Here is a 23,270-nt window from a genome sequence, read left to right on the forward strand (position 1 = left end):
AATGAGCCGTCGCCCGTCGGGACTCAATTAGAAGGACCGACAAAAAGTAAAAGACCAAATTGATTTCTTATGTCGATTTTAATGTAACTCGAGCTACATTTTTGGCACTCGATAAAACTTTTATGGAAATTATAAAACCCAAAAATCTATTTAAGTTTCTAGCATACCTATTAAGTATTACCTAACATTCTACATTCCATATGGAATATCTCCATTCATTATTATCAATAAGGGAATCAGGAAAAAAAGTGTTAAAATTTATTTGAGTAGTAGGCATCAAAACAATTATATATAAAAATATATAAAAAAATCTCGTGAAAACTGTGTTGCAAAAGGCCTCTCATATATTATTATAGTCAAGTTATTACATAAATTATATAATTAACTAGCTGTCCCTGCAAACGTTGTGTTGCCATATACGAGTAAGTAAAGTATTTCGCCCATTTCATCAAAATAGACTGAATAGTTTACGCGCAAATCATAAAAGTATATTATGCAGTTACCGTAAATTTTCCGGGACAAAATGTATCCTATGTTCGTCTTCGGGACTCAAAGTATCTCTATGCCAAATTTCAGCAAAACCGATCCAGCCGTTTACGCGTGATGTCGTGACTAGCATCTGGATTGGATTACCGGATTGGAATGTAAATTCGCTATTAAACCGAAGAAGCAAATTAATAACAGTGTTGTTTGTGTCGAAAAGAAACTTCTAAATCTAACAACTACGTGTCATATTTTTAGATGACACGAAAAGTATGACAGTAAGTACTTATAATAAAAACAGTTAACTCGCAGGTATTACCCGGACGTTTTATTGTAAATTAAATCAAAATTCGTATTACAATAGGCTTTTGATTAAGCAAATAATGAAATCTATGTTTATTATTCAAAATGTATAAACAAAATTATTTAATAGTGTTGTATTATGTCAAATTGGATTTGCATTGAAATCGTTAAGTTTAACACTATTTAGTTCATTAATAAAATATACATTGTGTTTGTTGTCAAATGGTTAAATGGGTCTATCAATAATTAATTTGCAAATATATTCAACAAAACATCGTTGTCTGTAATGCATGCAGCATGAGGTATAGATATTTAGGCTCGATTTTAATGGCTACACGCGAGATCACAAGCAATAATTGTAACTAGAGATCGCCCAATGGTCGAAATTCGACTAATTTAATTATAAGTTTCAATACTATATAATAATAATCTATTATAATCCCAAATTTTGACTTTCTTCTTCTTCTTTTGGCTCCTCGTTTAAAGTATTGACTATTTCAAATTTAATAAAAAAACAACAATCCATTTTTAATTAGACAACAGACTTCAACCATAAATTAATAAAAGATTAATATAATTCGTGTGTATAGGCTTGTCATTCAAAATATCGTAGTGTGCACATTGTAGTGTGTGTAATTTTTTATTTGTTAAAAAATGTCTGATAAAAACATAATTTCAAAATAATATCAGATCGATGTACTCCTTCACCATATAAACTATAACTGTGCAAAATTTCATTCATATATCATATTATCATTCAACAGGGACTCACACATCCTAAAGCATTATATATCACTTATTTTTGTTGCACCTTGTTTAGAATTTTAATTAAGTGACCTTCAAATATCACTTTTGGATTTTAGATCCCAAAAATGTTCAACGAAGCGAGTAAATTTTTTGCGGCGACTACCTACCTAAAAGTGAAATAAATTTTCAAATTCAAAAAATATACATAACGAGCTCTTTTTTCAATGAAATATTTATTTCTTCACTTCGTAAATTTTCATATTAACATTTAAAAAAAGTTAATTTTATAACAAAAATAAAGATAAAAGGCACAGTGCAAAATACAGTTGAAGATTAGGTACTAATTAAGGAGCATAATATTGTGGACGTGAAACTAAAGACATGCCATTTGTGTTGTTAATTTTAACATTTATGAATAAAATTTTTATTATCTGTAGAAAATAGTTATAAAGAAAAAAAATTTGTTTACAGTTATTGGTGACTATGAGTACCACCAACCGTCAGTTTAAAACATTTAAATACCACGTTTTTATACAATTTACTAGCTGAGTGCTGAGGACTGACTAAGTTATTTGTTACACTAACAGATTGAAAAATTAGCCAAGTACGAGTCGAACTCACACACGAAGGGTTCCGTACCGTTATAGAGCAAAAATAGGGTAAAAATTGTGCTTTTTGTATGGAAGCCCCGTTAAATTATTATTTTTTCCCTTCCCGTTTTTACCCTTTGGGTACGGAAGTTCTACTAATCCTTAAATAATGCCGCCGCTTCCTTAATAATAATTTAAGAAGGCGACTAGAGCTAAATTGACGATTTTAACTTTAAGCCCCAAATTGTTTCATTTTTTAAACATAGATACAATAATATTATTATCAAAAATACGATATCTTAAAATTTTCTTAATGGAAAAAAACCACAAAGATGCATCTAATTTTCACGAATTTTTCATATTATATTACCAAAAAACCGTGTATTTAAATAAGTAAATATTTTAACACATTCTATAAAATTCTATTACAGAGGGACTGGCCTGCCAGTTTTATAAAATATGTTGTATATTTATCGACTTATTAATTAAAAAAACTAACTTGGTGATGATTCCGCGTCGTCCTTTTTCACCTGGCATATGAAAGACGGGCGTGAGTGTGAAGAGAGAAGGACGATGTTTGATTTTTCCTTTATTCGTCCTCTTAACGTAGGTAAAACATTTTCTATTTTACAAAAGGTTTTTAAAAAAGATATTTTTTTACAAAACACAGTTATGTACTAAGTGTAGTAAGTATTTGAGAAGAAGACAAATATATAAGATATAGTTCTATAGTATATAAAAAATATGCTTTAAGTAAACAAACTTAAAGCAGTTTCCTTCCGTCTATGAATTAAATAGATACTAGCTGTTTGACCGAGCTTTGCTCGGTATTCGATAAAACACGAATAAAATGACATTTTCTAAAAATGATTCCTAGCTAGATCGATTTATCGCCCCCGAAACCTCCTATGTACTAAATTTCATGAAAATCGTTGGAGCCGATTCCGAGATTCCAATTATTTATATATATACAAGAATTGCTCGTTTAAAGATATAAGATATAGGAGAAGGTGGTAATGTGGCACCGCACTTTGCTTATCAAGCATAATTTTTCAAAATATAGGAGTCAGAAACCTAAAAAATACATTATGGGACTTCTTATTCATTTGTTTAAACACACATATCATTAGTTAATAAATAAAACTCGTGCGGGATATAATCGAAAGTTTTAATTATTCTTAATCAATCACATTTGGTATTTTGAGATCAAGTAATGGTAATGTGACCCCCGGGGGGTCACATTAAAATATGTATTGCACAAGTGAAACTTAACGGCAAAAATCACAAAATATGTAATAGTCACCTTTGGAGCCTCCACTCCAAAATTTGATACTGTAGAGCCTCTGTCATTGGAATAAATTGTGTCGCAGAACATACACAGCACGTCCGCGTTTTCAGGAACCATATTTACAATATTATACGGCGTCTTCGTCAGCTTCAGAGCTACTGCTGGATATTGCCGTGTCTCTCTGGCGTCAAACGCCACGGCATACCTACCAGCGCCTTCTCCATCGTGATTACGTTTTCTACGTCATGTAACACTCTTACATGTAATGTGCCCCCGGGGCCACGTTACGATCAATGTGAGGGGGCAAAATTACAATAATTATTGCTAATATTTAAGCAAACGCACCAAAAATATTTATACCATTTTACATTTTCCTTTAAATTCCGTAGGAGAACAGTTTGATGTAACCGATGTTTGAACACAAAAGCGAAATATTTCTGTTTCTTAACAACTATCGATATAAAATCACACACTCTTAAAAGTTTCGCCGGTCGCAAGTTTAAACTCGATCAAATGACAATCGAACTTAACAGCATCTGTTTGATTTGTATGGTGCTAAATTAATAGCATGCCTGGATAGCGTTATTAAAACATTAAAATATTGAAGGGGGGCAAATGCCAATATATGTGCAGGGGCCACATTACCACCTTTTCCCTGTATATATAAAAATTATTAGATTAGTAATAATTTTTCCTTAACCTTTTTAAAGTGTAAATACATATAGACGATATTAAAATAGAAACAGCTGATATTGAAAATACGCAATGCGGCGCGGTTTGCGCGCCCAATGAGTCAAAGATTTCGACGATATATGAAAATATAAAACAACCTTTCCGAAAGTAGGCGATAATGCCCCCCTGTGGGCGCTGAAGGCCTAATAAAATGGGACCCATAAAAAAGGGGGCGTTATGTAGAGGTTTGGGAGGGTGATTTGTAATTTTATTTCATCTGGATGCGTTTTAAATTTATTGCATCTAACATCTAACATCACATGAGGTTCACCAACATCATTTTTTGGCTGGCAAGTTTTTGAAAGAATATAACAAATATAACATTTTGTTAAACAAAAATTTTAGTCGATGGTGATCTAAAGTAATTTTTGCTGAACAAAATATTATATTCTAAGTTATAGCCTCAAAAACTTGCTAGCCAAAAATTAAAATGTTAGACGATGATGATGAGAAGTAAAAATATGGTTTGAAAACGACTAATTTAGCATTTTACATATATTTTGATTTTCATAAGATGTGCGGAAAATGCCCCTTACTTTAACGTAGGTAGAACAATGGGGGCGCTCTAAAGTGATCTGTTCTCAAAGTAGGTAGGTAGACAAAATAAGTTTGGATGATATAAAACAATACAAAATATTTCGACCATCCGTCCCTCATTCATTATAGCACATAAAATATTTAAAAACACACTAAAATACTGTTGACTGATAAATATGCAGTATTTTAATCATCTACCTTAATTATTATTAAAATAACTGTTTATGCTTATTAAATTAGTTTGTAATATTGTATTCCTTCAAATATCTGCATGGCAAATGTATGCGAATTTTACCCAGCACGAAAGTAATTTTAAAAATTCTAACAAAATGTATATTATATCTACTTACATTTTTGTAAAATACAATAATTCCGCGTCCGCGTGCTAGATACTCGTATTATGAGGCCTTTTTATTCCTACCTTAAAAAGTATGGCATACAAAAAATATTTTTACAGGTTTTTAAATTTAATGTAAACTAAAATACTTTTTTGGTAACTATTACGTAAGTACCTACATAAGTAACCTTATTATATGTCCCTTTCAAGTCTTATCCTTTGCAAAATATTCTTGATTAGTATCAATATCAGGTACCTTCTAATTAGCATCTTTATAATATTATACCTATTTTATTACTATAATTATTATTATTATGTTAGTGTAAGGTATTCCTTGCTCACGGGCAATTAAATCCCGAACCTTTGGAAGGCATGCGTGTGTCTGAAGCCAACACGCAGAAGCCCGTTACACTGTTTTAATCTAAATGTTATGTCTTATGTGACACTGGCCGGTTACTCTCCCTGTCTGGACTATGGGAGTACGACCAAGGAGAGCCAGCGGTCAGTGTACTAGGGACTATTATAACAGGGAATGGATATTAGAAATGATACCGGGCTATGGGGGTGAGGTGCTAGTGGACTGGGTAATGGGACTATGGAAGTACCTACTATGGCGTCTGCCGATACAACGTGCCGTGCCGCGTTATTATTATTATTCTCATTATTATATTATGTTAATAATGTCCATAGACGCGCGTGTGACCTGAGAGAAGCTTATGTTATTATTGGGAAATAATTATATTTGATACATATTTATAGTTCAGCTTTCGCATTGTAATAAGTAAAAGTCATTGTAAAAAATAAAGATCTTCAATAAAAATATAACAGAGATATAATAAGATTATAGTAATTAGTACCTAATTATAAAATATTTTTAAAGTTGCATATTAAAAAATATAAGTAGATAACGTTGTAAGTTGTAACAGTACGTATATATTATTTAGTTACCATCACAAGTCACTACATAAAAATTAAAAACACTTTGGGCATCATGAGAAATAGACGATGTAGAAAAAACTAAAATTTCTACGTTATAATTATTGTAAGAATTCGTACTCTACGATTATTTTTACTAAATTTTAATTCACTTTACCTTGATCTCGTGAATTCAGTTAGTAAGAGCTTAGAGAGCTTACTGCTCAAGTGCACTAGGTACAGTACTTGACACGTTAATATACTGAATAATAGCGGCTACAACTATAAAATATACCTAGTTTCAATTTATAATACTTAAATGCTTTATATCAGAAATCGAATCAAAAACGCGTAATGCCTATGAAAGCTCCGGTATGATTGAAGCTTTTACATAGTTTTAAAATAATAATTAGTTACCATTAACTTAACAATTCTTAACATAAAAAGCTCTTAGACTCTACTTTTCTAAAAACCGACTTTAAAGGCCTACATTCCGAGACATTTACTTAACTTTAATTAAATGGAGAATTTTTCATAAAATGTATAGAGTTTACATCAAAATCTTCATTAAATGAATGTTAAGTGATCATTAAATTTTAGTGGGGCGCTACTCTCAAAGCCTTACCCAGTGCATCGCTCCCCTCTCTTCGTAAACTCCCATCTGGGGGTCAATTTTTCCGTTTTCTATTTTCGAACGTACGGGCTGCAGCCCCACTACACAGTCACTCACACAGGCAACATGACGTCCGCGTTACGTCGCGTCGGCCGACCAACTGTGGACGCAGTGCCGACTCGCCGCAAGAGGAGGGGCGACCCCGCCCCTTGATCCGCCTCTGGGTCGATTCTGACACGAGTACACTTTTTTTCACAAATGTTTATTATTGAATTTTTTGACGCAACTTTTTGCCACTCGAAATAGTGTTGCGCTTTGATTACGTTATCATAAAATTTTAAAGGATATAATCGCGTGTGCGTTTGTTTAGTTATCCGCCATGATAATTTCAGAGTTATTAGTTATTATAATTTTGTTTAGATTATTTTCGAGAATAACATTTGATTTTCATCATTTCAATAAAAAACTCAAACTAAAATAACCTAGTAAGTCAGTTGATATAAGTTTTAAATTCAATGAATGAAAAAAACCTATAATTTTAGGTTAATGTATCTGAGCTCTGCGTACGTACTATGCATCTTTTAAATTTTAATCCTATAACTCTCTTATAAAAAAATCAGACTCAAACTCAAAAATTATTATTCAGAATATATTTTTTTCAAATGTTCACCAAACGTCGGTACTTGGTATAGGTACTACGAGTACTGTTCATGTTTGAAAAAATAAAAATACTGCAAACATTTTTTACACTGAATCTGCAAATGAAAATTATTAGAGGCTGAATTAACGATTTGTTAATAACAGTTTTTCCGTTAATTAACAGATCCGATGAACGTAATCTTGAATGCCTTCATTAAACAGAGCTCATCCATTTTTTAAATAAAGTTGTACCTTGTTAAAGCGAAATTAAAAGAATCGAGAAAAGTATAGTACCTTATTGAATTTTATTAATTACATTCAGGTTTTTATTTTTCTTAGAATTATTATAGTACTTAATGAGACGTTTTATTGATAATATATTTTAGAATTGAATTATAGTTAATATTGAGAGCCCTATTTTGTGATTTGTTTATGATTAAAAGAAGAAAAATCTTAAAGCGGTTCACAGACTACATCTACTTATCTAGTTTCAATAGTATAGCTCTTAAAGTTTCAGAGAAAAGTGGCTGTGAGCTGTGACATACGGACGGACAGACAGAAGACAGACAGACAGATATGACGAATGTATAAGGGTTCCGTTTTTTGCTATTTGGCTACGGAACCCTAAAAACGAGATATAAATTATAATATTATGATTACGACTCAAATATTACGTGAGGCGTCATGCAAGTCTGTCAAATCAATACTTAAGAGAGCGACTAACGCAAAAAATCAAACATCGTCCGTCTCTCTTCTCACTCACTTTCTGTGGGTGTGGGTTCTTTCTCGTCTTTCATATGCCAGGTGAAAAAGGACGACGCGGACGCGAAACCATCGCCAAGTTCTTTTTTTTTTTCTTAATAACGCGATAAATATACTTAAAACATTTTAAAAAACAGCATTCTATCATTGAGAAACTGACCTATCAGTTTCTCAATGATAGAATTTTATACAATATTGTGTTAAAATATTAACTTGGTGTAATGCACGGTTATGGCAATATATGAAAAATTCGTGAAAATTAGATGCATCATTGTGATTTTTTTCAAGTGTAAAAATGAATTATAAAATCGACAATTTTGGGTTAGTCGCCCCCTTAAGATTTAAGAAATGCATCTACGCGTCGCATTGCGGTCTGAATTGACCCTAAGAATGAAGTAGACACATAATAATAATATATTACATAGTAAAGGTAATATTAAACATACTTACTACTTATTACTTCTTGAGATTTTTTTGTGATTTTATTTAAAAGACATTAAAAAAATATCAAATAATCGGCCGTTCCGATCCGTTATAGAGCAAAAATAGGCCAAAAATTGTGTTTTTTGTATGGGAGCCCCTCTTAAATTTTTATTTTATTTTATTGTTATTAAAGTACAGATATAATTAAGGACTCAGGTACATATATAGAACGTTTTGTGATTTAACAAAACGTTCTATGTAGGTACCTGAGTCCTGACCTGTATAAAAGTCAACTTGCAATCTATGCTAATAATATTTAAAATACAAAAGTGTCTGTCTATCTTCAAGCCCAAATCACTGAACCGATTTTGCTGGGTATGGATGATAATTTGAATTCCAGGAAAGGACATAGCTTCTTTATCCCGAAAAATGTACGGTTCCAGTGAGATACGCGAAATTCTACGCAACGGAGTAGCGAGCGTCATCTGGTTTATATAGGTACTGTAATAAAATACAATTCAGAATAATCTATACTATACTACATCTAGATCATCAATGCAATGTAATAATAATATCTTAATATACATATATTAAGATATTATTATTACATTGCATCATTATTATTCCCTTATCAATTATCATAAATCATAATAGACTTCATTTCTGTACTATTATAGTTAACTCATTGAGTACACCACAGATTTTAGAAGTAAGAGTACACGTAGGCACAGGACATGGGCGTACCCCATAAAAGAAACAAGACAAAGACAAGAAAGACAAAGAAGATAAAATAAATGTCAATTTTCCTGGCAAGTGGGCGCCATTAGCCTTTACGGGGGCCCTGTGTGTCAAATCCAGTTGATGACCATAAAGTTAATATACCTAACGGAATAGAGCAACAATCTCGAGCTGTCAAACGAAACCGAAATTGGTTTCATCTGTGTGTAAAAATATGTGTACGTATACACTTACACAAGCATGATTGAACATGATTTCTATGAGATTAAATTGTCAACGTGCGGCACGTGCCGACTGGACGTCAAAAAAAGAGTGCTGCTGTCATGTATCACATGTCTCTTTTTACCACGCAGTGTTACTGATAGTGACATCTCTCTTGCTCAGGCCTTTGTTTCTCTATTCCGCAAGGTATATTAACTTTATGTTCATGACTAATTTTAAATTTAAAATGACATAATTCGACCAAACAACGTGGGTCCCAACTCCCAATACAACGGCCTATAAGAATGAATTCCTTCGATGGTACAGGGTAGGTACTATCCGGGAAATTGATTCATAAGCAGTTGACGACGTTTCAAGTTACGTAATTTAGCCGCGTTATGAGTTATGTCCAGTCGAGACCAAAATTTACTTTACATAACCCGACAAAATGACATAGCTCTCTGCAAACTCAATCAATTTGTCTGGCACATCCTCGAAAACCTACCCTTCGACAAGCTTTACCTTGAGAATTCTAAACATCGATAATAATATTATAATCAACAAGTTCGTTGCGTTGTGGGCATGCGTAGTGTCATCAGATAGACACATAAGTCATAACAGCCACCTTGGCACACTAACGCACCTGTTCTCCAGCCGAGTGGCAGGTGCCGAAAGGGTTATTGACTACATATCTTGCGCCGACTGCTAAAAAAATTGACAATTAAAATAGAACATGTCCAGTTGACCTCAAAAATAATTAGGTTTATAAGGTCCAAGCCACAAGACAAATTAACCATACCACAATTAGTGTCACCGCAGACTTACTATTTCAAGTTGACAAACTAAATCGTATAGTATGATAGTTAGCTATGGCGGCTTACGAGTGCTCGTACATTGCATCCAACTAAATTGTACAACTTTTAGTTGGATGCACGAGCTCTCATAAGCCGCCACAGCTAACAGTATACTATACGATTTAGTTGCGGTGACACTTAGGGTTGATTCAGACCAGAGAGATTATTATGGATTTGACAGATTCGCAAGACGTCTGACGCAATTGAAATCTGTCAAATCCATACAAATTTAGAAATGCATCTACGCGTCGCGATGCGGTCTGAATCAACCCTAAGTCCCTAACAGACATAGCTACCTGTCTACTCTTTATCCAAAGTATTATTTTCCTCTATTCTACTCTGCTAAGGGCATATATTAAGTCTATGGCTAAGGGCGTATCGTATTTTGCATACTATATGTCAACTGAGTATGTAGTTATGACTTCGAACCGTAGCTTCGAACTAATAAATAGTTCATGATTATCATTCTGAGAGTTACCAAGAGGTTTTCTGATGAATCTATTTAAGGCCGTCCCCCGAGCAAACGACCTTGGCCATACATTTGCCGCGTTGCCGAGATCGCACCAAAACCCTATTTTTTACTTAACTTAGTTCAAAATTGTCCTAAAAAAATTTAAAACGGGGAATATGTAGTATATGATGTTGCCGATCTATTGGCGTGTGTTTCAAATAAAAGTAATTTGTAAATCCCATAAACTTATAATGGTAAATCCTAAGGAGATGCTAATGTATGCTTGAATTTTGATAAATTGGTTTTACTTTGGAAGCTGATATCTTGAGTATAATAAACAAAATTACAAAATTTAAAACGGAGAAAGGAATGTTGATATACTGAAGATTATTGCTGTATTTTTATTATAACTTTGTAGCTTTCAAATTCTGAGTTTATAAGGCTTTAATTACGGTAAATTACGGAATCTATGTAGGGAAGGCCCTTAATAGTGAGCTCAATTTTTTTCGTTAACAGAATACATTGCGATTTGCGAGCATTTTTCATATAGCTCCTAGACTAAAAAGGTCAACGATCGCTGGTGTCACCTTTAAATATTTTGACTATAGTACCATAAATGCGAAAACGTCTGTCTGATTACCTCTTCACGCGGAAACCGCTGAACCGATTTTGATGTTATTTTTTACGGAGATACTTTGAGCCCCGGATAAGGACATAGGATACTTTTTATCCTGGAAAAGTGCACGGTTTCAGCACTATAAACGAATTTGGTTTCATCTATTTTCATATATCTATTTTCATTGTAATCAATTTCTAGGAAATAAAGGATATGAATATGAATATAAATATTTGAATATATAATTTTGATATTTGGACTATACCTAAATTAGGAAATGAAGAATAGGTATAATTACTTCTTTGCTCTTTGAATTTCAGTTTGTCAGTTTGATTATAACAATTATTGCAATGTTATATTTTTAACTCCGTGTCTTAACCATAAAGTTAATATACCTAGCGGAATAGAGCAACAATCTCGAGCTGTCAAACGAAACCGAAATTGGTTTCGCCTGTGTGAAAAATATGTGTACGTATACACTTACACAAGCATGATTGAACATGATTTCTATGAGAACTGTCAACGTGCGGCACAGCGGCAGTGCAGAAATGGACGTCAAAACAAGAGTGTTGCTGTCATGTATCACAAGTCTCTTTTTACCATGCAGTAGTTTACTGATAGTGACATCTCTCTTGCTCAGGCCTTTGTTTCTATATTCCGCTAGGTATATTAACTTTATGGTCTAAACACACCATGCCGAAGTTACGAGGCCGAAGTTCGGCATGATTACATCAGCAATGCTCTACGCGACGTAATTTCGGCACGGCATTGCAGACGTAATCATGCCGAACTTCGGCCGCGTATTTTCGGCCTAGTGTGTTTAGACACTAAAACTATGGCAAAAATAAAATATTTTATGATTACAGTGTTTTTATTAAAATTCTCTATAATTACTAACAAATTTAAGTCTTTTTGAGGTAGAAAATTATTATTATTATTCCATTTCATTTCGACAAAATAGAATTTTTAGAGAAGCATCCACATCGATTGCTGGTATTGCGCCCTGAAAAAAAAAGTAGGGTAGTTAAGTATATTACTAAGTAGTCATAGTAACTATAACTGTCTACTGCCTACTTAGAATAGAAACTCAATTATCCAGTTCTTAGTTATCCGGATTCCCCATTATCCGGACTATTATTGGAAAATATGTACTTATTAACTATTATTAACTATTATCTGTGTTGTTCTTAATAAACACATAATAATATCATAATTATACTGTTCTTATGCACTCGGTTTTATTCATACACTAACTTTTGCCCGCGGCTTCGCTCGCGTTAAGAAGTATTATATTATACAATCTTTCATCCCCTATTTTTTCCCCTTAGGGGTGGAATTTATCAAAATTAGGGGATGCCTACGTCATAGCTTTATAATGCATGCAAAGTCTTCAGCCCGATCGGTTTAAAATTGACAAAGTTTCATACATAATTTCATCCCCTATTTAAAACCCTTGGGGGTAGAATTTATCAAAATCCTTTCTTAACGGATGCCTAAGTCTTATGAAGGAGGCATCCGTTAAGAATGAATAAAATAAAAGAATGTTATCATCTACCTGCATACCCAGCCCGGTCGTCCATTGGTTTGGGCAGCGCGTTGATGGAGTTCACTGTTCACTGTGAAAGTTGCAGCGCTGAAAGAGCTATTTTTTTATGAATTATAGAAGAATATGGACAAGCGCCCGAGTGGTCAGGAATTTTCACATACAAAAGTATAAAAAATTTGCTCTTTCAGCTCTATTACTTTCACAACGAACTCGATATACGGTACTCTTTACACACCCTTTTTTTATGCGCAGGGGAAACCCATCATGGGTGCCCCGGGTTGGGGATGTGCCTCAGTTGGCTGAAGCACCCCGGGGGTATGTGGGACTCTTACCCACAAAAACCACCTGCGGTTTGCTTTCAGCCGTATAAGGAGGGATGTCCCGGATCTGTCTAACACAGGACTCCCTCCACGACCGGCCGGTCTACCTCAAACGGACTTCCACCAACGTTACACGTTTTATAACAGCCTGTATAATTTATTTGGAAAAAGATTAAAACTTTATTTTTTATAAATTAAAATCTTAAGTTTATTTTATTTTATTTGTAAGCAACACGGTTTATTATTATATTTGAGCAAAATGCTATTTGGCTTACGAGCTTTTAAATTGCCCACAAACACCTGTGCAGAGCCATCTATCGAAGACTCATAATATTATGAATGTTACTAAACGATAGAATATAGAATATGATAGTGATTTTTTTTTTAATATTTTGAAGATTCACACATTTCACACAACAAAATTCGATAATAATTTGGCCTTGAATTATGTCTTGACTCTAGATAATATAGTTCCGTTCGACGCGTACGGCGACGACAAAATTGTGCGATAAGCTTAAAGCAACCAACCGTCCCAAAGATGAATATGTGGCTTCGTGGTACTGTACGGGTAGTATGCCCGGTTGGTACCAGTGAGGTTCTCCTCATGGGGCAGCAACCACTGCTTCGCCCAGACGTCCTTCATCAGATTCACCCTCGGACAATCTGCTTCTGGAATCTTGTCTGTCTTGTAATGAAGCCAGCCGAACCATTCTGGAGTGACCTGCGTAAACACGGTAAACGAGTTTGGCTACAAAAGGCTGAAGCCGCGCACGCTTGGTAAGCAGACACATTATTAAGGCCTGACGCACGTGACAAATAGATTGGAGTTTGGACAGCTTGGCCAAACATTGGCCAAGCTGAAGGCACAAACTTCCAAAAAATTGATAAGCAAATTGATACTTTAATAATGAATCACTATTGACTTGTGTAGATTAAAATGTTTGAATCAAACTACATGATTTCAGGATTATCAATAATGATGTAAATAATAATAATGATGATGCTTAAATTAGTCTGATATGGTAAGTAATACCCACGGGTACCAAATACCTATCTTTAGATACTATAGCTAGGTATTATTACAGCTATCGTTGTTTGTACTATCAAGTACCAACTTGTAAATAAAGTATGTAATATAAATACATATTTCTTGATTTCTAAGTTCTAACGAATACAATACTGTAGAGCTATAAAGATAATATTATTCTATACAGTTGTTTTGTATACCCACGCTTTTCAACGGAAACTTACCAATTCCGATGGCTTTGTCTGACAGAGCAGGGAGATATAAACTATAAAGGCCCTATTCCACTGTAGATCATGAATCATGATTCAATATCAATACCATGATTTTATTAAAATAATATTAATACGTGAGCCAAAAACTTCGTATCCCTTTTGACGAAAAATGGGGAAACGTAGGTGAATGAAATTTTGCACAATTATAGTTTATATGGTGAAGGAGTGCATCGAGCCAATATTATTTTGAAATTATGCTTTTATCATATATATTTTTAACAAATAAAACATTACAACACACATACTAGGAAAAATGACAGATTTTTGAGTGACAAGCCTATACATACGAATTATACTCTTTTATTTATGGTTGAAGTCTGTTGACAACAAGGTGACAAATTGAAAATCATAGAGTATACATTATAGCAAGCTATAGAGTGCTTCTAACAAGGTATGAACTGTAAGCACGAGTGTGAACATATTTTCCTATAAGCGTCAAACGATGGCGAATGGAATATCACTAGACTTGCGTTATACGTTTGACAAGTATCTATAGAACTTCTGCTTACGATCGGCACAACGGGGAACGAGCGATGCGCGCGCTCTATAGCTTGCTAATTTATACTCTATGTTGAAAATGGATTATATATTTTTTTATTGAATTTTTTATTTTTATAATACTATTAGACAATGCTTACACGGCCAGTCTGAGATCAGCTGAGTCCCAGAGACAAGAGTTCTAACTAAGGTCGAATTTCAACCATTGGGCGATCTCTAGTTTTAGTAATTAATTTACTAGGTATACTAAACCTACGGTATACTAATATAGCTGAGTGCTGACATAGCAAACTGTATTTTGCCACTTATCTACGTTATTTCGGGTATAAAAATGAATGTTGGCCAACTTTCACATCTACCCCATAAACATTAAAAACACAAAATCAAAATCGGTCCAGAGTCCAGACTCCACATTAATAATCCACAGTAACAAATACATATTCTACAAAGTTAAACACGTCTAAGGGTGGGTTGCACCAGAGGCGTAAATATAGTTAAGGTTAAGGTTATCGTCAAATATGGCGTCCATTATGGACTTTTACTATGGAATTTGACAGTTGATTTGACATTTTGTTATGGTTAAAGTAAAAAAACACTATGATGTCAGTTGTAACTTAACATCAGTCTGCGGGGCTAAAATGGTCACATTTAGCAATTCAGCAAATGAATTGTCAAAACTGTCAAACTGACAAAATATGTCAAATCAGTACAAAAATACAGAAATGAATTGCAAGTAGAGTTGCATTTTGCGATTTTAGAAAAATGAATCATATTTGATTCATATTATCATGATTCTTCAAAGCGACCATTTTAGCCCCGCTGTAGGCACAAAGAACGCTTTTCAAATTTCGCAGGACAAAATCAAATAATATATTATCAGTACTTAGATATAAAAGCATTAAATATATTCCTTTATTATTATTATACTTATCCTTTATTATTATATTCCTATAATTATTGTCTGCTACCCGTAAGTGCCGTAACAAGTCCTTCAGGTAGCACGGGGCAAGACTAACGTGGTGTGAAAATATATAATATAATATATTATTTAAATAAAAAATCATTAAAATCAATTAAATAAAAAGTGCGAGTTGGACTCGCGCATGAAGGGTTCCGTAACGTTATAAATCGAAAGTTGCAAAAAATTGTGTTTTTTGTATGGGAATGGAAAACCCTTAAATGTTTAATTAATTTCAATTTTATTATTAATTATTTAAATATAAATATAACTGAGTATTTTGCGAACATTTCAAGTGCCTACCTATTTGCCATTATTGATATTGAGCAAAAAATAGCAAAAAAATGACGTTTGTTGTATGGGAGCCCCCCTTAAATATTGAATTTATTTTGTTTTTAGTATTTGTTGTTATAGCGGCAACAGGTACACATAATTTCAAAAATCTAGCTATAGCGGTTCTTGAGATACAGCCTGAAGACAGACAGACATTGAAGTTGAAGTCTTAGTAATAGGGACCCGTTTTTACCCTTTGGGTACGGAACCCTAAAAATCACGCAAACAAGTTACTCCATGCGCCACAGTGGAAAGGCTACTTAACAGAAGCAGACGGCAACTATTGATCTTTATAGAAATACCTACTAATGAAGGGGGGACTGAAATAATAGGATTTACTCTATTATGTCTCAAACTCTCAACGCAGCTTTGACGTTGTATTTACTATCTACTGCATAGTAGGGAGATGGGGCTTAAACTTTGAGATGCAACTAACTTCATAATATTATATGTATACCCACCATAGCTGGGCATTAACTCGTTAATCCGTTAATCGTTTATTAACGAAGTTAACATTTTGATTAACGGATTAACTTTTAAGTTAAATTTAGAAAATGTTAACTTCCGTTAATATGTAGAAGTCCGTTAATCGTTAATCCAATGGCTACTATCTACCGCACAGTACCGCGGCGTGGCGCGAAAAACAGGTTCAGACAGTTCAGTCTGTCAAGAAAGAGTAGACGCAGTACAAAATTTTCTAAACATAATTACGTTCAAAAGGTGGGTTTTTCTCTTTGTTTTTCCGCAGAGAACGCTAATATACTTTAAATATTCTCACCTTGCACATTTTTATCTCGATTTAATAAGGTATTATATACGGGTAAAAACATTTTAACACCAAAACGAGCCTCGCTTAGGTACCGACGAGAACTTCAACATGTTAATGTTCATAAAGGGAAATTTCAAATATGCACCTTATGCCCGAATATTAAATTACACATTTGAATAATACGAATATTTTGTTTTGTTTCTAACCTGTTAACTTCCAGAACCTAAACCAACAGGTTTTATAAGTTCACTAACGCAACGATATTATAACAATGCAATTTTATACAAACGGATTAACGATTAACGTTAACTTGCGTTAATACTTCCGAAATGTAACGCTTTAACTTTTAACGAAGATAACTTTTTTTTGTAGCGGATTAACGATTAACGAAGTTACCTTTTTGATTAACGGTACCCAGCTATGATACCCACTATCTATAATTATATCACCCTATAGTGCTTTCAAGTGGATTATTCTAATTACTAATATATTGTTATACGCTATCCTATACACCTATAGAATATGGATTAAGGGCTCTGCTAATTTGGTTTAATTAATACCCTTCGCAGCTGTTACCAATGTACCATCACTCATCAGAGCTATGGATTCATAGGCAGTTGCCAGTTGGTGAACCTTAGGGCCAACCCATACGTATCACAATTTACAACCATACCACATCGAAACGACAAAATGTCGTCGAGCAGTGTTTACGTGTAAATGGTGTCGCTGCAGATTTTTGTAGATGCGTTGTGGTACCGACAAAACGCCGACGTGGTTGTGCTGTCACCAGTGGTTGCGATGATTATTGTGGTTACGTACGAAAGTCAATGAAACGGAGGTGGGAAGAGGGAAGAGCGCGGGCGGTGTGCGCGCACTGTCATTGCAACGACGCCATCGACGCAACGTTGTGGTTGCGATGTGGTCGGCCGTGGTTGCGATGTGGTTGCGATGTGGTCGGTCGACAACGACTGCAAAATTTGGTACGTGTGAATGGTCCAGTTCATTTACAATACAAAATATACGCCCGAACACGTGGTGTTGTTGTGGTGTGGTTGTTGGTACGTGTAGGCCCTTAGTCATTTGGTCGGGCTATGTCAGCCATGATCTGTTGACGCCATGTGCAAAGTAAGTATCAATTCCTCTGATAATGAAATAAACGCGCCGTTTTATTCCCAAGCACGTCAATCCTAAACGCCGAGAAAATTATAGGTAATTCTCTATTTCTTTTAACTTGGTCTGATCAGATTTGAGAGAGAGACACTCGGCACTTCTATTTCCAACTCAGTAGTGTTATAAAAGCAATAATGCTTTTCGATCAAATATAAATTTTAACCGACGCGACTTTAAGAAAGAGGATGTTATTAAGTACATCAGGGTATTAGGTATTTTATTGACCGGTGATTTTTTAATGCTTCGAATTTTCCCCAACGTCTACTCTTACTTTGGAACGAACTGTCACCAGCAGTCCGGAAATATCCGGACCCATACGACTTGCAAACCTTCAAAAACAGAGCGTCTTAAAAGGCCGGCAACGTACCTGCAGCTCTTCTAATGTTGCGAGTGTTCATGGGCGACGAAAGTTGCTTTCCATTAGGTGACCCGTTTGCTCGTTAGCCCCCTTATTTTATTAAAAAAAAAGATACATACAACCGAACGTAAAACCTCCTCCTTTTTGGAAGTCGGTAAAAAAAAGCGTTTAGGATTCCGGATCATAAGTCCCAGCTGGCCAGCTCTGTACCTGCGAGGCGTCATAGTGCCACTTGACAGCGGGGTTGTACTCGACCCATCGGCTCCGTCCCACCATGTAGTAGGGGTTCTCGAAGTATTTGTTGCCGAAGCTATCAGTGCCTTTGTAGGCTCCGATCTAGAGTGTATAAATATTTGTTATTAGATCCATACCGAAATGACCTTTGCTTAATATTCCCTTTATAGGCTATAGGTAATTATGGATTTCAATGATTAAGGGTGGGTTGCACCAGAGGCGTAGTTATAGTTAAGGTTAACCGATTCAGTGCGGTGTCATTTTTGGCAATTTCACGCGCCTGGCTGCGAACAAATATTTCGTATCTCCTCTGAGGCGCCTACCGCCAGGAACTTTGATATCTCCTCTCAGGCGCCACCCGCCAGGGATTGTAATTTATTGCTGTTTCGTCTGTTTCCAATTGTTTTTCTTTTAGTAGCGACCCAAAAGCGAACGTGAACGGAATTATAGTTCATTTCAAGTATTTAAAAGTGATTATTTACGTGTGCAAACAAAAATGGAAGGTAAGTAACTTATTTTTATCAGGTGTTGTAAACCTTTGGCTATATTGATCAATTTTTTTTCGTTTTATTGTAGAACGGGATATTACATGCTAGTCATATAAGTATAACGCCAAAAAATGTATCTACTTTTTATAGCATTTTCTAAACAAATAGACGTTGTTTAAGTGGTAGTTTTTGAATGAAATATCTGAATTCAACAAATCAAATCAAAAAAGGAAATGATGTATTCTACGAATAATAAAAACTAAGAAAGAGTAACTGCGTCAAAAAAATTGTTCCGCGAGCTACAAAAAGAAACCAGAATACATGCATACTTTATGCAAAAAGAGACCCGAATACATGCATAATTTTGTGTAATTATACAAGTGACAATAATTATTGTAAACGGCTTTTTTTCGTAAATTTGAGCGTTAGTGTTTCATAGCTATTGTCATATTTTAGTGTGTGAAAAGGAACCAAATTTAAAACAGTTGAAGTACAGGAGTTACGTTTCCTTAGTTTTTATTATTCGTAGAATACATCATTTCCTTTTTTGATTTGATTTGTTGAATTTAGATATTTCATTCAAAAACTACCACTTAAACAACGTTTATTTGTTTATAAAATGCTATAAAAAGTAGATAAATTTTTTGGCGTTTATTCAAATGGATGTATTTGGATTATCCACGTTATCCAAATACATCCATTTGAATAAAGGTTCATTTTGGCAGGGTAGTTCGCATTGAAAACTCTTTTACTCGACAGTGGAGTGAAAGCGGAGCACCTACAATTTTTTAGTGGGTAGACTCTAAGACTACCATCTTACCACACTCTCGCCGGGTTAATAACACCACCAACTTTAGAAATGTTAGTTTCATACCCGTGCGAAGCAGGAGCGGGCTGCTAGTTAGTTATAAGAATGAATTATGTTGATGTGAGATTTTGCTGGTGTTGGCGTTATATATTTATAAAATGTTTAGGACTCCTGAAGTATAAGTTTTTATGCAATATCCTAAAACTAACACTGTACACGTAAAATACGTGACAAATAAAGCCACTTTCATTGAGGGGAAACCTCTGAAAAATGTAATTTCATCATAGTTTTACAGGTAAACATTTTATCTCCTCTCGGGCGTCACCCGCCATACAGAAAAGCTACCCATGATGCCTATCGGTGACATCCGCACGGAAACGGTTAAGGTTATCATCAAATATGGCGTCCATTAAGGACTTTTACTAGGGATTTGACAGTTCATAAAGTTATAGTTAAAGTAAGTTGGTGCAACCCACCCGGCCATTCATCGGCATGTTCTATCCTATATTATGTTGATTGCAACTTTGTTTTATCCAGTCCAGCACAAAGTCGATAAGTAGCTAAGTACTGTTTAGAACAAAACTTACCTACGGACTACGGTACGTAGAACTTACTTTCAACGTATCCATACGCCACATTTTCTCCAGTGACTTTATGATTCCTCCATTGTGCTTCACGATATCAAGCGCAAACCGCCATTTCTCGTACGGAATCAATTTTAATAATTTACTCATGATTGTATTTGTTTAAGAATTTTCTTTACGCGATATTATTATGACATTGTAATTTTGATTGAAAATAATTTGACAGTCTCAACGACAGATGTGCTGATATCGGTCCGATCTCAGTTTACATCGGACCGATGCACGATGTATTCCGAGATCGAATTGTTATACAATAACGTATTACTTTATCCAAACTTTATCCAATTTATCTCAGACCAATGCAAGTATATTTTTTATAACTCTTTCGCTGTAACTTTCGTATCGTTTTTCCCAGTTCTGATATACAAGGCGTCCACTATTGGAATAGGGTCGTACGCTCTGTACACAACTTTAATATTTAATGGGACGTTTAGATTCAGCCACTGCCACTGCTGCTCGCGCTGCCGGCAATATTGCCCTGAATACTTCTGCGGGAAGTAACGACGCGTATGAGCGTTTACAGTGTATGTAGAATTTACACTCAGCCCTCTACATCAGGGGTTCCCAAAAGGCAAGAGAGACGCCCGCGCCGTGGCCCGTGAGTCGATCATGGAGGATCGACTCAGTACTTGCGTCAGGCAGCGGCAGCCGGCATGACGAGTGGCAGCGCGAGTGACTATTCACTATACATTCTCGCGCTGCCCACTTCCCTGTCCGACAGGTCACAGGGCTGAATGTAAACGACCCATAATACGACATTTATGGGACGTTTACACTCAGCCCTTGCCACTGCTCCTGCCGCTGTCGGAAATATTGCCTCAAATACTTCTGCGGCAGCCCTCATACTCTTTGACGTAACGACTCGCAACGATGACGGATATCGAAACTGTTGCGGCGACAGCATTATGTCTGCTGAGTATATATAGAGACTATATATTATATAACTACGAGCTTTTGCCCGCGGCTTCGCTCGCGTTAAGAAGTATTATTAATTATTATATACAAACTTTCATCCCCTATTTGAACCCCTTGGGGTTGGAATTTATCAAAATCCTTTCTTAGCGAATGCCTACGTTATAACATCTACCTGCATGCCAAATTTCAGCCCGATCCGTCCAGTGGTTTTGGGCTGCGCGTTGATAGATCACTATGTCAATCAGTCAGTCAGCCATCTTTGAGTTTTATATAATATAGATATGCATATTTTAAAAAGAAATCAAAACAGATCGAAAACGCCGTCGTCGTAGTAAAAGGAAATTGCGGATGAGGGAAATTCATTCATTTTTATCACACGGATCCCATATTATCCGCGGGGCAAAAATGGTCACATTTAGCCATTCCTCTCAATCAATTCAGCAAATGAATTGTCAAAACTGTCAAACTGACAAAATGTCAAATCAGTACAAAAATTTTTAGAAAAATGAATCATATTATGATTCATGTCATGATTCTTCAAAGCGACCATTTTAGCCCCGCCGCGCGCCATTCTGTTTCATAAAGTTCCAAAAACTTTATGATTTTCTCGTTACTTCATTCAGTTGGCGGCGGTATCGTAGGCGGTGACTTTTTTGTGGATTTTGTCGCACGTGCTTCTCGTTCAAAACGCTGGCGGCAAGTAAACGAGAAAGCTGAATTTAAACGCTCACTCGCGCTCGCGCTGCCCGTCCTACTGATAATTAAAAAATAATAAAATTTTAAATAATATTATTACAATTTACTAATAATATTGTGTATTGCATATCAAAAATGTAGAAATTAGTCGCAGACTTATGAATAAATTAAATTTCTTTAGACTCGTTGCGCCCGCGATATTCTGATGTTGCACCCGCGATCGTGAAAATTGTTAATAATTCCTAGTACTAATTACTTAAATTAATGTATCTAGTTAAATCATTTCTTTGTCTTATACACTTTTGAAATATGGGTTACTAAATTAGGTACTAAAAGTTCCACAATTAGCAGTATTCTCAAATGAACTCGTCCGAGTTCTTAGTAGAGGACCAATTTGGTTGCACCCGCGATAGTACTTCAAACATGTTTTGTGGCTTTTCTTAGATTTAATTTTAGTTTTCATTTATAATTTATGATTGAACTTGTTAAAATGTATCCCTTCAAAAGATAATTTATTAATAAATGTGTTTTATTTTGTCAGTAGGACGCTTTAAGTGCGTCAAAATGTTGCACCCGCGATAATGGAATCGCCCACATACGAAATTCTGACTTTGGTACATACCACGCAAAGTTGTGATAGCGCCTTTAAACAAATGTGAATTTGTATGTCAGATATTACAGGATACATTTAAATTAATTTTATATTACGTAAAAGCTTACTTTTCATAATTTTATCTACTATTCGAAAAAACCGAAAATCCGGATTTTGAAAAATAAAAATCCGGATTTTTAAGAGGCCCAAAAATCCGGAATATACGCATTTTTCGGATTTCGAAGCATCCGGATTGCAATCCCTAGTTGTATTGTTATTTAAAATTATTAGAAGGTTACGAAAAATATGACATACTAGCTGTTGCCCGCGACTTCGTCCGCGTCAACATAGTATAATAACAAAGATGGATAGTCCGCTAACAAATATGAAAAAAGTAAAATATAACCTCCTCC

At 34.9% G+C, this 23,270-nt stretch overlaps 2 protein-coding genes across 4 annotated transcripts in view; both read right to left on the minus strand.

Annotated features, from left to right (window-relative positions):
* The window catches only part of LOC121739355 (protein apterous-like), a 78,191-nt gene extending 71,497 nt beyond the window's left edge, over positions 1 to 6,694 (minus strand). For all 3 annotated transcript variants that reach the window (XM_042131765.1, XM_042131764.1, XM_042131762.1), the window contains exon 1: positions 6,558 to 6,694. In XM_042131765.1, the coding sequence (XP_041987699.1) occupies positions 6,558 to 6,593 (36 nt within the window). In that variant the 5' untranslated portion in view covers positions 6,594 to 6,694. The remainder of the gene's footprint in view (positions 1 to 6,557) is intronic.
* A 5,434-nt stretch (positions 6,695 to 12,128) lies between these two features.
* On the minus strand, positions 12,129 to 20,770 carry LOC121739356 (probable NADH dehydrogenase [ubiquinone] 1 alpha subcomplex subunit 12). The gene is made up of 4 exons (XM_042131766.1): positions 20,625 to 20,770; positions 18,691 to 18,816; positions 13,624 to 13,816; positions 12,129 to 12,232 (listed from the first exon to the last, which is right to left on the minus strand). Exons 1-4 carry the CDS (start codon positions 20,742 to 20,744, stop codon positions 12,174 to 12,176), a joined length of 498 nt encoding a protein of 165 aa, XP_041987700.1. The 5' UTR covers positions 20,745 to 20,770; the 3' UTR covers positions 12,129 to 12,173.
* Between the last annotated feature and the right edge of the window lie 2,500 nt (positions 20,771 to 23,270).

This window comes from Aricia agestis, chromosome Z (assembly GCF_905147365.1).
Source record: "Aricia agestis chromosome Z, ilAriAges1.1, whole genome shotgun sequence".
In the NCBI taxonomy this organism is placed as follows: domain Eukaryota; kingdom Metazoa; phylum Arthropoda; class Insecta; order Lepidoptera; family Lycaenidae; genus Aricia; species Aricia agestis.